Source organism: Rhipicephalus sanguineus, chromosome 8 (genome assembly GCF_013339695.2).
Source record: "Rhipicephalus sanguineus isolate Rsan-2018 chromosome 8, BIME_Rsan_1.4, whole genome shotgun sequence".
Classification (NCBI taxonomy): Eukaryota; Metazoa; Arthropoda; class Arachnida; order Ixodida; family Ixodidae; genus Rhipicephalus; species Rhipicephalus sanguineus.
Window position 1 is genome coordinate 5240257 of NC_051183.1, and position 16693 is coordinate 5256949.

Here is a 16693-nt window from a genome sequence, read left to right on the forward strand (position 1 = left end):
TGGTGTGTAGGGCCAGAGGTGCAAGCAATAGAAATATCTGCTATTATTACTACACACCCAGATACCGTCAACGCCGTCATAGTCTTTTTTAGAAAAAATGGTGTATTGCTTTAGGAAATTTTTTGAGTGAATTTGATGTCTACTGAGCAAACAGACCACCTTAAGTGGTATTCAAGATAGCAGCTTAGTTATATCATCGACACTGTGCATTAGTCCTTAACGTTCCAGTACAGTGTCACTATTGCCATATCATAATCCTTGAGGGTTTACGCCGCACATGTACAGCATAACCTAACAGGCGCCAAAGGGTTTTTGCCGTACATGTATGACATGCCTGTATGTTTAAAACGCGCGCCTTTTTCGATCGTTTCTCTTGCTTGGCATTTGCTTCCACACTTTGAAATACTATGTGGAATTGTTTTCATGCGCGATGTCTCTCCATTGTAGTTTTTTTGTCTTTCCAAAGCAGCGCGCCAGCTTTCGCTTACTCATCTGAGTGCGCGCGGGCGCGGTCAGCTGGTTTTGTGTGCCTTTTTCGATGATTTCTTGCTGGCATGTGCTGCCACACTTGGGAATACGTCGAATTTTTTTTCATGTGCGGTGTGTTCTCCAATTTTTTCTTTTTTTCTTTTTCCAAAGCAGTGCGCCGGCTTTCTCCTTGCGCATCCGAGCACGCGTGGTGCGGCTGGTTTTTGGTTTCGTCCTTTGGGTGGTTATCACTTTCTCGCACTGCAAAGCTGATGGCTGTCGGGCTTCTAATCTCTCAAAGGGTGACCGCTTGTTACTCTCTCATTTATTGCTCCCCGGGGCGTTAAATTACACAAACAATGCCGCTGTAGTTGAGTTCCCTGTTCTGGGGACTCGGAAAAACTAACTCCGTCTCATTGGCAAGAAGCCGAGGAAGGATTATTACAGCTTTTTCACTTGTTTTGCTTCCAAACGCGTGCACAACCATACAGTTTTCCTCAGTGCACTCACTCACACAGTTCGCTTACGCTATGAAAGTGCGTGCCAGTTGCTCTGCTGCTAGTGAGTCGAGTGGCGATTCTTCCGATGTGGACTATTCCCCAAGTGTATTTTGTATGTCTGTGAGCTATGTTTAATACAACGTATAATTTTTATTTATAAAAAATCATAAAAGTTGTTCTTTTTAGGGGATTTTGCTTGATGTTACTGCACGAATAAAACCATGTGTATGTAAACAAAAATGCTTTTTTTATCACTTTATACGTCACGAGGACCATTCTTTTGTAAATAGAATTGTCAAGAAAAATTTATTTCAGCAATAAATGAAGTACACATTTTTTAGAGTGCAATTCGCGAAAAAAATTGACCCTCAAAGGGTTAGACCGAACAGGTGTTGTAGTGAGTGAGGAATGTTGCATGATGTTAAGGGTCCTTGGAAAAGCCCATGACTTTTTTCTTTGTTTTTTAACACGAGCTGTTTTTTATGTGAACTGGTGCGATCGCTGGATCATGGTTCTTAACCCCAGTAAATGTAAAGCAATGTCCTTCCACCCGTTCACCTAACCCTCTCCTCTATCAGTACAAAATTGTTAACACTCGGACTGAAACTGTTAATAACTTAAAATATCTAAGTGTCACACCATCTCCAAAGGTCTTAATTGGTTTCCGCATGTGTCCAACATAATCTCATCCAGTAACAAGACTTTGGCTTTCTCAGGCGTCATTTACGAAACGCCCCTCCTCATGTTAAACTCACTGCCTACAAGTCCTTAATTCGTCCAAAACTTGAATTCGCATCCACAACCTGGAACCCTCATCAAAGTTATATCACAGATGCAGCGGAGATGGTGCAGAACCGTGCCATCAGGTTCATTCACTCATCATATTCATACAACGTTAAGTGTATACCCACTAAAGGTGGAAACAGGCCTGCCCACCCTTTCCTGTCGCATTGCCAGCCTATCTCCTTTTCACAAATGTACCATAGTTCACTCAATCAGGCACCTTACATCGCACTATCACCTTGTACAGGCCATTCCTTAAGTGTTGCTCACCACCAAACCCACACTCTCACCTTGTCGTCTTCTTTTTTCCCACGCACCATTGTAGATTGGAACGACCTTCCCTACGTCATCGTTGCCATCACCGACCCAGAAGCTTTCATTCAAGCTGTAACCCCCGTATTCAGAAACGCTCCTTAACTTGAACTTGACTTGCCACCGCCTTCAATGCGTTTCGAACGCGCTGCCTTTGGGCGGTGCCAAGGCAGCACAAATGCATTCAAACGCGCTCCCTTAAGGCGGTGGCAAGTCAAGTTCAAGTCAAGGAGCGTCTCTGAATACGGGGGTAATAGTGCATTTCTCGTCCTGAATGGTCAAGTGCCATGCATCCTTATTGTACACCCACCCCCACATGGGGCCTTTAAGGAAATAAAGTGAAAGTGGAAGGGTGTTATGCCAGGGTCCACTAAGACCTTTATGACATATTTCCTTCATGGAAATACGTCGTATTTCTTTTACGGAATGCGTCAGCAAAATGCACACAATCAGGTGGCAAAGAAAAAAGGTTCCATAACGGGAGTCAAACCCACGACCTCTCGGTTCACGACGATAGGTGACGGACGCTCTAACTACTGCGCCACGCTCACACACTTGGGAGGCTTCACGGACGCGCCTTTATCTCTCAGTTTCCTTGCACAGTGCTCTTGCTTCGCGGGGTGGTGTCACCGTCTGGGAGCGTTAGAGTGAAGTAATGCACGGCCTCCGCGATTAGCTCCGGCAATGCACCATTGCATCGTTGCTATGGCCATCTCATTCGGCACGTTTCCAAAACAAGTGTAATTTCGTCAACGCCTTACACCACGAGGTGGCGGCTTTTGCCTAAGCCTCGCTCATAGCATTCGTCCATATTAAAAAAATAGCTCTGCGATGCTCACCTGGCTGTCACTCTACATTCCCTGCTCAAACTGTGAGGAATCACGGCCAGATTAGAGGGGGTGCACGACTCGTGTCGCGTTTCCCGTTGCATTTCTAGCCTGGCCCTGGTGTGATCTTTCTGTTAATTCTTTAAAGGAGAACCCCGTTGATTTTCGATATTCACCGATTTCAATAAAACTTTCAACGTATGTTCTCTTCGGTACCCTGACGATATGCGTCAAATTGTACTACCGTGAGTCATTTCGTTTTTCAGAAAACAAATTTTAAAACTGGTAGCCAATTCCGGCATCACGCCCGTAAATGTGGGCTACCCTGTGTATGTGACGTAACGTGCCTATTCTTTTCCAGCCCCGCCTCGTCCAGCAGACAGATGCAGTGCGCACTTTCTTCTATGAGGCGACGACAACGCGAGCACAGTTGTTCAGTTTTGTTAGCTGCATGGCGTGTTAGTCTTCGTTGACATCGGGTCTTCAGTAAACACGCACAATATTGAGCAATGAGGAGATTGATGCGGGGCATGTCAGCTACATCACGCGCCGGTGGGTTGAAATCAAAAAGCGATGCTTCTGCACTCTGATAGTAGCTGCAATCATCGCTGAACTTGTCACTGGTAAGATCAAACGGGCTGGCACAGCTTGATTCCGCGTCGGATGACATTGCCAGCTTGCCTTTCGCACGATAGGTGAAGCACGTGTGCTATGTTTACACCCTGGCTAGCTATGGAGGTGTGTAGCGTATTTTGTCACGTCATCACATGCCCAGCACGGAGCAACTCCCTGTTTCGGTTTCGGTTTTGACTCGTCTTTTATTGCTTATTTAAAATTATTGACAAGTCTCTCAGCAAATTGAACCACCCTAGCTGTTACAGGGCTGTTATTACTATTTGAAAACGGCTTCTCAATACGGTCAAAAGTGCGCCGGAGTTCCCCTTTAACATTCCAGGGGATGGCAACTTTAGCCCAAGCTCAGTAGGGTGCCTTAATGCGTGCATTCTCCGCATTAAGGGGGGTGCGTGCACGCAGTGAGGAACACTAAAGCTCAGTAAAGAAGCTCAGCATGTAAAAACCTACATTCTTCTGGCTGTCACACTGCTTTCTCTGATTACGCTCTCCCCATGCGAATGGAACGGCCTGAGCAACACTAGCGACGGCGCGTTGCCAGAGCCAATCTCGGAGGCCACGAGTAATACATCACGACACTAACGAGCACCGACTGTGAGCGTTTCGGTAGTCTCAGCGAGGCAGAGGCTTTCGCTGCAATATTGTAGAAAACTTTATGGTCGGTGAAATGCAGTGTCCACAGTGATTCGATTCGTTGACGACGCAGTTATGTGATTTGCCTTTCGTGTCACCGTGTGATGCCTCCTTGCCAGCGTAGGCCCGCTTCAAAATGAACTAACGGTGTTCATCCGCCACCTACAGCTTCGAGTGCAATGGCACCGACTACTAGGGAACACACACCTTGCCGTTTCTCGCCTCAAATGACGACACTTTGAAAGAGTGCATGCCAAGTTAGTGTTTATTATGTGCATGCTGAAGCCATCTTTGCACAGGATTTACCATATGCTGTGTCCAGGTGTATGTTAACTACTACAGCTACCACAAAGGTTTAAATGTTCATGGACGTTAGTCATTAGGATGGAGATGTGCCACCAGGCGTCAATGTGGGTGCATCCACATCAAGCGGTGCTACAGCTGCCAAACACCGATAGATGTTGTGCAAGCTCTCGCATTATCAATGTATGAGAAACATTCAACTAATTCTGCAAAGACACGTTTCACTTATGTGTTATAGCGATTCCTATGACGGAGGGATCTACTGTGTTTTTTGTTATGTTCAAGAGAGCCAGTTGTAAGTCTGCGCGTTGTTTGTCCTTCTTCTTATTGTCCTTGCTTTGGTAGTTTCGCCGTGGTTCACGATGCATCACCAACGTGCCCAAGTTTCATGTTATTAAAATCCTGCAGTACACTTTATTACATCACACGAGCTTCCAAGCAGATAGATGCTTATTCTGATAACTCTGTCTGCAATAAGTTGCACTAGCCTGGTGACCACTATCCTGCCTTGTGCATTTCCAATGCTTATTCGTAAAGCATCACTGCACTTGTGCTCAAGTTGGAATCATTGGTTGCCAGTTTGTGCACTTAATGGAAATGCACAAGACCTCTTGCAGTACGCATGCAGTGGCATCAGCCACACCGCAAGTTGAGGGGTGGCTTGCAAAATGTTAACCTTGCAAAAAGTGATCGCGGCATGCAGTAGTGGCCATCAGACTTTGTGGAGACTGAATCTAGAATTCATCACAAGTACAATTTAGCTGTTAGTACTTTTCAATATAGGTGCATATTAATGAGGTTTTGCAGTATACAATTCTCCAGTAGAAAATTTCTCCCCAAATCTTGTTTTCTGCATGCAGCCTCAAGCACGTGTGCAGTGTCACAGCCACGCCATTCTACCAAAGCCTATGTTGCATGCACTAGCTGAGCGACGTTACAGGACGTGTAGATCATGCGAGTATAAATGTTTTAAATGCGAAGCATTTCTTAGCGAACTTCTGCTACTATAAGCACCGCCCGCCCGCCCGCCCATCCGTCCGTCCATCTAGCCACCTACAACTTCGTGCTCTGCTGGCCGTTTTGGTAACGGGATTGTAGCGAAGAGGAATGCGCAGCGCTGCAGCTACATCGCCAGCTCTGCTCAAGGCATGAGCTGGAGCTGCCCTGCCTGTGTTTGCTGCAACGCTGCCTACACCTGTACAGCTCTTGCTGTCCCTGTTCGGACGCTCCCGGCCCAGTATTTTTATTATATTTTTGGTGGAGGTGCTGGGTAGCCACAAGGTAGCCAAAGCCACACAGGATGTATACCAAAACTGGTATGGCATAACAAGACTGTATGACGGACATAAATGACAGGTCATAACATGAAAATCATGACATGCATGTCATGAATGGCATGATTTACATGCCACGGTGCTTGTGCTCTTGCGGCCCGTTTCATTAACTTGATATATACCGAAATTCGTATGGCATGACAAGAGCGTATGACAAACATAAGTGACAGGTCCTATCATGAAAATCATGACACGCATGTCATGTACAGCATGATTTACATGACATCATCTCCGGGCACTTGCGGCCCGGAGATGATGTGTGGAAATTGGTACAATGAGCCATTTCTCTATGGCAAATATAAATGACAGGTGGTAACATGAAAATCATGACATGCATGTCATGTACGCCATGACTACATTCCTCCTCATGGTGCGCTGTGGCCGTTTCACTATTTTGACGTGTACGAAGTTTGGTAGGACTGACGGCACTGCTGAGAATTATATCACGGTGGTAACATGAAAATCATGACAGGCATGTCATGTACGTCACGACATACATTCCTTTCTCATGGTGCACTTGCACCGTTTCGCTATTTTGACATGTACCAAGTTTGGTATTCAATGACGTCACTGTATGAAGATTATATATCACAGGTGCTAACATGAAAATCATGACATGCATGTCATGCACAGCATGATTTACATGCCACGAACATGGCACGCTCGCGGCCGTTTCGCTAGCTTGATATACATGAAAATTCGTATTGCGCGCCGCGACTGTATGACGAATGTAAGTGACAGGTGGTAACGTGACAATCACGATATGCATTTCATGTACAGCATGATTTATATGCCACGCTCATGGTGTGCTCGCGGCCATTTCGCTAGTTTGGTATGCACCAAAATTGGTATTGCGTGACTGTATCACGAACATAAGTGACAGGTCCTAACACGCAGATCATAATATGCATGCCATGTACGGCATGATTTACATGACAATGTCTTGATGCACTTCAGGCCGTTTTGTTAACTGCATATACACCAAAATTGGTATGGCATGACATGAGTGCATGGCAAACATAAATGACAGGTCATGCATTGTATATACCAGAATATACATTTCATTATATAAAAGATTGTACATGCATGCACGCATGACAAACATGGGATACATAGTGAACTAGATCATGATGTCATGACATGAATGACTTCATTTTGCTCAAAGAGAAATAAGGTCATGTATGCAGCTCTCTGCTGGCTGTTTTGCATTACATCGATTCCCATGGTGCGTGGGATCTATCGGATTTTTTTTCTTTCAATGATCAGGGTGATACTTTAGGGGGGCACACTTTACACATGGCTCAAATTATGCAACTATATATGGTATCCAAGAATGAATTACAATGAAGGTCATATGTTCACAAAGCTAGGTGAAAGTTTTACTGCCAGGCCCCAATCAATTGTGCCACACACGTCAGGATAGCGAGCATCACTTGGTTATATTGCTTGTGGTTTTGAGTATCTTCATGAAATGAAGCTGACAAGGGGAGCAGAGAGGTGCCAGAGAAATGAGGTTTCGTATGACACCAAGACAGTCACTCTCAGTGGCATGAAACATGATGTGTTGCACTAAGCATGAACAATGGTTTTCGTTTACAATGTTCATAAGTTATTAGCGCCTGATAAAGAAATTCAAACTAAGAAACTGACAGAACCAGGCGCTGAGAAACTTCCAAGGATGGATTGCTAAAATGCACTCATGGGCTAAGAATGTTTACACTAGGGATGGGTGAATAGTAAGTTTGAGGTTCGAAGCAAATTCGAAGCAAATATTGATTTAGTAAAATAATTCTGAAGTAAATAGTTTAAATAGTATATATCACATATCATTAAGAAAATTGAGCATTTTTGTCATGACCCAAATAAATTGCCCAATATTCTTAAGAATTGGAATAATAATAATAATATCTGGGGTTTAACGTCCCAAAACCACGATATGATTATGAGAGACGCCGTAGTGGAGGGCTCCGGAAATTTCGACCACCTGGGGTTCTTTAACGTGCACCTAAATCTAAGTACACGGGCCTCAAACATTTTCGCCTCCATCGAAAATGCAGCCGCCGCGGCCGGGATTCGATCCCGCGACCTTCGGGTCAGCAGCCGAGCGCCATAACCACTAGACCACCGTGGCGGGGCTTAAGAATTGGAACTAGGCATGTGTGATTGTCACTTTTTTGGTTCGAAGTGAAGTGGAAGCAACTTCGAATAGTAGCAAGATTTGTATAGCAGTAGGGTGCGAGTTATAACTGGTGCAATATGTTAAGTTTTAAAAATTACTATACTTAGTGCATATTAGTCTGTATAACATGCTTTTAAACTTAAAAAATAATTGAGGTGAAGATAATATGTACTTTTAACATTGGAAGTGTGAATTCGTGGCAGTGTGTATGCCCCCTGGATGGATGGTTTCATGGCATAGCACCCCCATGCTGCAGTGAAACCACCTTTACAAATGGGTTATATGTGCTCAAATATTCGTTCATTTCGAATACTTTGAAATTTCAAAAACTGTAAATTCGTGTCAAAGTGAATTCGAATATTGTACTATTCGCTCTAATATTCGAAGCGTCCGAATATTCGCCTATCCCTAGCTTTCACTTTATGAAATCAAGCTGGAGTGGCACAGAGGATTGTTGGAAAATAGGGACTGCATTCTTTTACAACAATATTGAAGCATGAAAATGCACATTAGCAGGGATGCAACAGCTGAAATAGGATCTGGAGCAATTTTTGTAGCAGCAGTATGTTGCTTTGGAGCACAAAAATCCAAATTTGGAGCAGGTTAAGGGGACAAAAAAAAACTGCATTTTTTAGCACAAAATCCCAAATTTGGAGCAGTATAACAAAGAATCTTACTTTTCGAAAAGAAAACAAAAATATGTACAAACCGTTCGACATCAGCTAACTCGTGCAAAGCTAACTTGACATCAGCTAACTCGTGCAAGTGGTATGTTGAACTCCCCCCACAGTGCAAACAATGGCCAAGTCCACATTAGCATTTGCCGCGCCTGTCAAATCAATAAACAGGTGCTGCAAATGCTAATGTGGACCTGGCAACTTCGAAATTCACGAGATTCGTAAACAGGAGTGACTGGGGGCGGTGAAAAGTGGCACAAGTTTTTCCTTGTTTGTCAGAACCGCAGAAATGTCATACACAGCTCTCAATGATAGCCAGTAATTTTTTAGACGTCATAGATCATACTAGTACTTGTAACTATGCGGCACGTGCACGAATGAGTAATTAAGGAACAAAATGTGCTGTGTCTCGTGATGGCTAGTACTAATAGCCCCTTCTAAACCTTAGTACCCTTTTCCGCACGGCAACAATGTAGTGCGACAGAACAAGGCCAGGAAATTTTAAAACCACTGTTCCTTTTTCTTTTCTTTCGCGGTGAGGTTAGGGTTATTTACTGGGAGGTTTACGGCCATCTCAGCACAAGCGGGAGGTTTTCTCAAAATTCAGGAGCCTTTTGCACAAACAGGGAAATGGTCCATCTTTCCCCAAATACATCAGCTGGGCATTAACAATTTTTAGGCAGAGCTTCCACTTTGATTTCCCAATGTCCATGTGGATCAGCATTGCAACCAGCAGAAAAAAGAAAGTTTTCGGGTGCCCAACGCGAAGCGCACCTACGCCTTTTCTGCGCGTCTGGACTGAATTGGATAATGATGCCCCAACTGCAGGTGGCCAACACAGCCTCCATTTCTTTCTAAGATTAGTGCAACTGAGAAAATTTTGAGGCTGGTTGGGCATTTTGGCACAGCGCGGTGCAATTTAAACGAATTTAACGGTTTTGGCTCAGCTTGGTGCAACAATAAGGAACTGTATCAAATTGGCGCAGCTGTTGCACCCATGCATTAGCCCTCACTAACACTATATGCATGCCAAAGTAAACAGGTGTTTTACATAGATAAAGTATGATGTTCGTGCATGGCCCCATAAAGTTATCATAGAGAAAAAGTCCACTGAAAATGAGTGGGCACATGCAGTGCACAAATGACAGACCAGCTGGCAGCGTTGGAAGGCAAGCTTGCTCTCCTGCAGGAGATTGATGGCCACTTCTTCAGAGAGAAATGTCTCGCCACCAAAGTTCTCCACTGTTGGAGCAATATTGATGTTGGAACGGGCACCAAGCTTCGCTTGAAGGTCACGACGAAGGTCGTGAATTCTGCAAACAAGAAATGACAGGTAGGCATGGGCAAGTGAAACAACACAAAACAGCTCAAGCGTGTTTTCCAAAGACTCTTAAAAAAAGGATTGATCTGTATGACACAATGTTGTTCTCATGATGCCAAATGTGCAGCTGCAGGGTAAACATTCATCACAGTCAATTAACAGTTATGTGTCAAATAGATCTAAGTGTGAAATGACAATGAAGAATTACAATGTCCATGTTGTATGTATTGTGAGCACCCCTGCCTACTCTAGATCTGTTGTTTAAGTTTCAGAAACCATCCTTATAGGAGTGAAAGGAACGAGGAAAAACAGGCAGCCAACGGTGAAAAGGCCAATGCATGTAAGGCATAAGGTTGTGAGCAACCTTATGCCTTACATGCATAAGGTTGCTCCCAACCTTAAGAGCATGGCTAACAAGTAGAAGGTACCTTTGCTGTTCTCTGCACCATGCAAGTTGACTGGCCTGTGCCCACACATCTGAATTGCCTAGGCCCTCCCCTAGCAAGAAGAGACACACCAGGCTGTATGTTGCCTGCTTGGTCGGCATGTTGTATGAAATCCTGCTTAGCTGCAATATGGTTTACATTGGCCTAACAGGCCGGTGCATAAACGACAGAGAACTTGAATTTTCGGCACATTCGCATGTGCATTGCAATTCCGAGGTTTTCCAGTGTGGCCATTCTAGGTAAGAGTAAAGATACATTGGCGCATATAATTATGGAAGTTTACCTCATAAAAAAATGGCGAAGCTTGCACTAAGTCGCGCAAGGCTTGAAACAGCGAAACTGGACGGTTCTGAAGTCTAATCTGGTTGCTTCTAGGTTGTTTCAAGGCTAGGTTAGCTAGGTTGTTTCTAGGTTGATTCTCATCGCAGAGGTTCGAGTTAAACCACAGAGAGTCACAGACACGACACGGATGTCCAAGCTCCAGAACCGAGCATTTGCACCCCTCATAGACCTACAAGCACGTCGTCATTGGCGTAGCGCTTCCATCGCTTCGGGGTCTTCTTGCAGCCGCCGTTGCCTTTCCTGTCCCCCAGTGCTCTCTCGTCGTACGGACTCGTACAACGAGAGGGGAGAGGGCCTCCCCTCTCGTTCGAGGGGGGAGGGCCTGGGCCCTAAGGCCCCCCACCCCCCCTGGCTATGGGCCTGACTTGTATGATGCAGCACTTATCTACCGCAATTTTATGAGCGTGTAAGGCGATGTGGTTTGTATGGGTTTGCTATGGATATGTATACACGGTGTTTCAAGAAATGTGTTCGAAAATCCACAAATGTAAGAGAAATGCAATATTTGCTTGCTGCCTTCATAATTATATTTTCGATGGCGGCAGAAATCTTACGATGACTAGAGACAATACTTACATCAATTAGGTAAATCAAATTAACTGTTTAATTTGAGGGCACACATGGTTGAGTCCAATGGGAAACAAAGTTCTTCCTGCGAAGATCCCATTGCTGCTTTGAGATTTTCGAAAAGCGACGTCTGATAATTATTGCGAAGTGATGAAATTTGAAGGAATTCACTGGCAAAACCGAAATTGAAGTGCCAATGAGCGCAACTAGCAGGTGATCACATACCTGCCAAGTTTGGAGAAACGGAATCCGGGAGATCTACTCAACGGGGCAGGGGGGGATATAAAGTATGTCGACCGCGGGAGGGGGGGGGGGGTATAAAGTATGCCGACCATGGGGGGTACTGTGATAGCAATTATATGGACCCTGTCAGCGGGATTTTGCAGTCGCCGCTGATCTGTACAGAGTCCAAACCGATAACATCGCTTACGCATCGTCTGTTTCACGTGCGAGTAAAGCGCGCTAGCGCTAGGGAGAAACGCAGTTGAAGCACAGATGAAATGACCTGGCCGTCACCGTCGCGCGAAGGGCACACGCGATAACATCGCTCCGCGTGCGAGGCCTATCGTCGCTTGCTTACCAGTTATTTCGTCGGGCAAGGGACCATAAGGGGCGCCGTTGAGACGGGAACGGTTGCGAGCGCTGGCGAACATGCTATCTCGACAGACATCGGTAACGGCTACCCTTTTAAGTGCTGGGCTCTCCACTTAAAGCAGTAGTGTCACAAAATTTTGAAGGCGAGATAACTTATGGGATAGATTTGTGTGTACACAAACGCATCATCTATGAAATATTAACGGCTGATATAACCTATAACACATTTAGGATCAATCTTTAAATTGCGTGTAGCGCATCTGTACGCGAAACGTCCCACCTCGCGTCACGACATCAAACAACAGCCACCTGCATCACGAGCTTGTGTTGGCACCATATTTCTTGCGAGCGCTCTCTCCTAGCGAAAACAGAGCGCACCTTTTTTATGTACTTGCACGGGAGTACAACGGCTGATGTCCTTGCCCCGGCAACTCAATTTTGGGGGGTCATGCCTATTTGCAAGATTCTGGAGGGGCTCTTTTCCACAGAGAGAAGGATCGCCTCCTTTCTAGGCAGCTGCTCGTGGGTACAAAAGCTGCAGTCAAAGCCTCGGCAGTGCATTTTCGGGGGTCACACATGTTAAGAACAGCCCAGAGAGGATTATGGTGGCACCCAGGGAGCCTTCGTTGAAAATGATTGCCACCGCGGTTTTTGAGCTCACATGCCAGCTATGTTTACATGAAAACACTAGGCGCTCTTCGAAACTGTCGCGCACTCGGGCAAACGAGGTTTCCCACTGGGGTGGGCGCACTGTAAGCTACTTAATTATTGCAGCAGAAAAAACAAGGTGTAAAATTTTAGAGTCAGTGCTCCTTTAATTCGCGTTGAAACAGACAGCACAAAAACCGCTTCGCTCACCGGCGCAGCCATATTCGCTTAAGCCAGCACTTTGTGAAAAAAAAAAATTCAGCTGCTAGCGTTACCTCGTATAGCAATCCAATTTGTTGCTATCGCATAAATCGCTTCGCCCTTAAAGTGAAACTGTTTTTGTTTTTCAAGGAAACAAAAATTTTATTCCGAGATTTTCAAATGATCACAATAACATGAAAATCAAGGCCTCACTTCTGCAAGGCTATTGTTGCAGCCAATTTCGCCTTCTTCAAAAAATCATCAGTCTATGTTCGACCATAACAAAATCCATTTCTCTGACATTTTGCGAGAAGGACGTTTGCGAGTGTCTTATCACACATGAACGAGCAGAATTGTGTCCTCGTCTTTTTCACGATACTGAACTGCCGCTTGCACTCTGCGTTGCTGTGTAGTATCGACAGTATGGCAGCATCCCTTCTGCAATCCGGCTGAACTGCGGCAACCTGTCTGGGCCTTTCAGTTGCGATATAGCTGTCCACTGGGCGTCCACTAAATGCTGTCCACTAAATGTGAATGAAAGTGGCTATCAAAACAGACCAAGCAAGTTATCTGCAACGTCTACGCTGGAGTGAGGCGCCGTCAGCGTGACTTGTCTGTAAATGCAGTGTGCCAGACTGTCGCCGAGCTCACCGGAGTGAGCGAGCGAACAGTTAAGCGTATCAAGGCTGAAGCTCTGCGGGCCCCACTTGCCTCCCCGAAGCGCAAGAAATTGAATTCCTTGGTCCAAATTGAAAAGCACATCACCGGCAAGACGCGGCTGCAGCGCTATCACACGTTTGCGTTGGCAGCACTGCGGCGCAAAGTGCACAGCTACTTCATGCGCAATGAAATTGAGTTGAACCTTTCTACCATCGTTAAAAAAAGACGAAGAAGAACCCTTTCTACTATGTGGCCAGACAACTTTGCTCATGTGGCCAGACAAAGCACTGGACGCGTGGGGCAGAACTGGATTTCCGGGAGATTTTCCTATGACCCGTACAACTGGGAGAAACATTCAAAATCCGGGAGACTTGGCAGGTATGTTGTCATAATGACGTCGCTGTTTCTGACAACGATTGCAGTGGTGCTAATTCTTCTGCATTCGTTAACTCATGTGTCATGCGTGCTATAATTTCAAGCACGGCCTGCACACCCACAAAACAATTAGTTCGATGGTTGATATAACGATGCTTGCTCATTCTCATAGCGCGAAGGCAACGTAACCGCTCATCATTAAGAGTAACAGACTGGATTGCAAGAGAAAGCAAGCGTGCAAGGGGGAGGAAGGAAGGTAGGTGGGCAGATGAAAAGTTTTCAAGGATAACGTGGCCTCAGCAAGCACAGGACTGAGTTAAATGGTCGACACGGGAGAGGCCCTGCAGTGGGTGTAGTCGGTGATGATGCCGCTCATTCTGTATGTCTCAGAAGAGCATGGCAGTTGCGCTCGTCCACGTTTCAGTTTTGGTTTTGCCGGCTAAATTGGTTGAATTTCATCACTCTGCAAAAATTACCATTGGCTGTTTGTTGGAAAGCAGCAATTGGCTCTTCACAGGAGGGGCTCCAATTCCCTTATTTGACCCGAGCACCTATCTTCATTAATTATACGGTTAATAACTGATTGATGTCTCTACTAATCTTAAGGTGCCTGCCACTAGAGAAAAAGTAATTATGAAGGCAGTGAGCAAATTTCTCATTTCCCTTATTTTTGAGGATTTTCGGACGCATTTCATGAAACACCTTGTGCATAGCTGCCTTTCTGCAAATGAAGTTATTTGCAGATGACAATCTTTTCTATGTCCTCTTCCTTCGGTGGTGGTCATGCATCTTGTGTATTCCAGTAAGCATGTACCAACTAGCCCAGCAACAAGCACAAATGAAAAGCGACACATTAAAGTGGTGCTCAACCATACCATTAACACATGGATTACAAGAAGTAGTGCAAGAGTGCTTGGCACGAAGAATGCCAGCGACATGATGAACATCGGCATACATTACACCGCTAGTGTGGATATCCTGAGAACACATGCCCAGCGAGCATGGTACAGCACAGCATGGTCTAGTGCCTCTTTTTGTAGATGCAGAAAACTTCAGAGACGGGCAGCACTCCATTCACACTTTCCTGTGTATGCCTGATGACATAGGCATGCGCAGGGTTCCCCATTAGGGAGGGGGGGGCGAGCTTAATCGCAGCGCACCCCCCCCCCCCCCCGTTGAACGAGTCCGAAGTACAACATTCACAGTGGATGAAAAAAAAATTAAAATGAAGCAATGGCGCTCTTCTCACAATGGCCTGCCTCTGGCTTTCCTGAAGTAAAGATGGGAAGCAAACCATTCTTGAAATGCTACACCAGTGGTCTTCGGCCGCCATTAGTGTCAAAAACCTGCGCGGTCATAACCGAGTAAACGTGCCCCCTCGTGCGCACGCTTATGCCATTTTGCCATGTCGGAACTCGATGAAACTGCCAAGTGGTGCAAAAAAAATGGCAGATGGGGATGACTTCGACTGCCGGTCGCATCGTGGGCAGAGCCACCAACTTCTTGGGCACCAAGGGGGCCTCCAGCTCTCTAGATCTGAGTTCCTCAGGACTGAAATAAAGTAGGGGTGTGCGAGTATTCGAAATTTCGAATATTTTTCGAATAGTGTTTGCTATTCGATTCGATTCGCACCAGAATTTTACTATTCGAACTATTCGAACTTCCCAAAAACAAATACAGTCAACGTCCGATTGAAAATGACCTCTTCAGATTTTCAATATGCTTTACCTCATTACACTCTCGTATTGCGGCAAAGCTGTCTTTCAAGCTCCGTTACGGTCGAACTTCGCCAAGAGACCGTGAACGTTCAATTGAAAGTGGTCCCTAGATTTTCAATATGCTTCACCTCATTACACCCCGCTATCGAGGCAAAGCTGCCTTTCAAGCTCCGTTACGGTCGAACTTTGCCAAGAGACAGTCAACGTCCGATTGAAAGTGGTCCCTAGATTTTCAATATGCTTCACCTCATCACACTCCGGTATCGAGGCAAAGCTGCCTTTCAAGCTCCGTTACGGTCGAACTTTGCTAGGAGACAGTCAACGTCCGATTGAAAGAGGTCCCTAGATTTTCAATATGCTTCACCTCATCACACCTCGGTATTGAGGCAAAGCTGCCTTTAAAGCTCCATTACGGTCGAACTTTGTTAAGAGACAGTCAACGTCCGATTGAAAGTGGTCCCTAGATTTTCAATATGCTTCACCTCATCACACTCCGGTATCGAGGCAAAGCTGCCTTTCAAGCTCCGTTACGGTCGAACTTTGCCAAGAGACAGTCAACGTCCAGTTAAAAGTGATCCCTAGATTTTCAATATGCTTCACCTCATCACACCCCGGTATCGAGGCAAAGCTGCCTTTCAAGCTCCGTTACGGTCAAACTTCGCCAAGAGACAGTCAACGTCCAATTAGAAGAGGTCCCTAGACTTTCAATATGCTTCACCTCATCACACCCCGGTATCGAGGCAAAGCTGCCTTTCAAGCTCCGTTACGGTCGAACTTTGCCAAGAGACAGTCAACGTCCGATTGAAAGAGGTCCCTAGATTTTCAATATGCTTCACCTCATCACACCCCGGTATTGAGGCAAAGCTACCTTTAAAGCTCCATTACGGTCGAACTTTGCCAAGAGACAGTCAACGTTTGATTGAAAGTGGTCCCTAGATTTTCAATATGCTTCACCTCATCACACCCCGGTATTGCGGCAAAGCTGCCTTTCGAACTCTGCTACGGAGAAAACGCTGGTTCCAACATGGAGATGAAAGATGTGTCAGCGGTGGGGGCTCAACTAATGCTGTTTTGGACCTGAAATTTGGGCAGGAAGTCCGAAAAATCGGAAGCCGAAGCTTTTTAGCATCCAAAATTTCAGATGTTCTTATATATCGACGTCTACGAGGCAG

The 16693-nt window shown here is 45.5% G+C and overlaps 1 protein-coding gene across 1 annotated transcript in view; it reads right to left on the reverse strand.

Moving 5' to 3' along the window:
- The window catches only part of LOC119402514 (exocyst complex component 5), a 154241-nt gene that overhangs the window by 55753 nt on the left and 81795 nt on the right, over positions 1-16693 (reverse strand). Inside the window, exon 10 of the mRNA XM_049418683.1 lies at positions 9690-9962. Within this exon, the coding sequence (XP_049274640.1) occupies positions 9690-9962 (273 nt within the window). The remainder of the gene's footprint in view (positions 1-9689; positions 9963-16693) is intronic.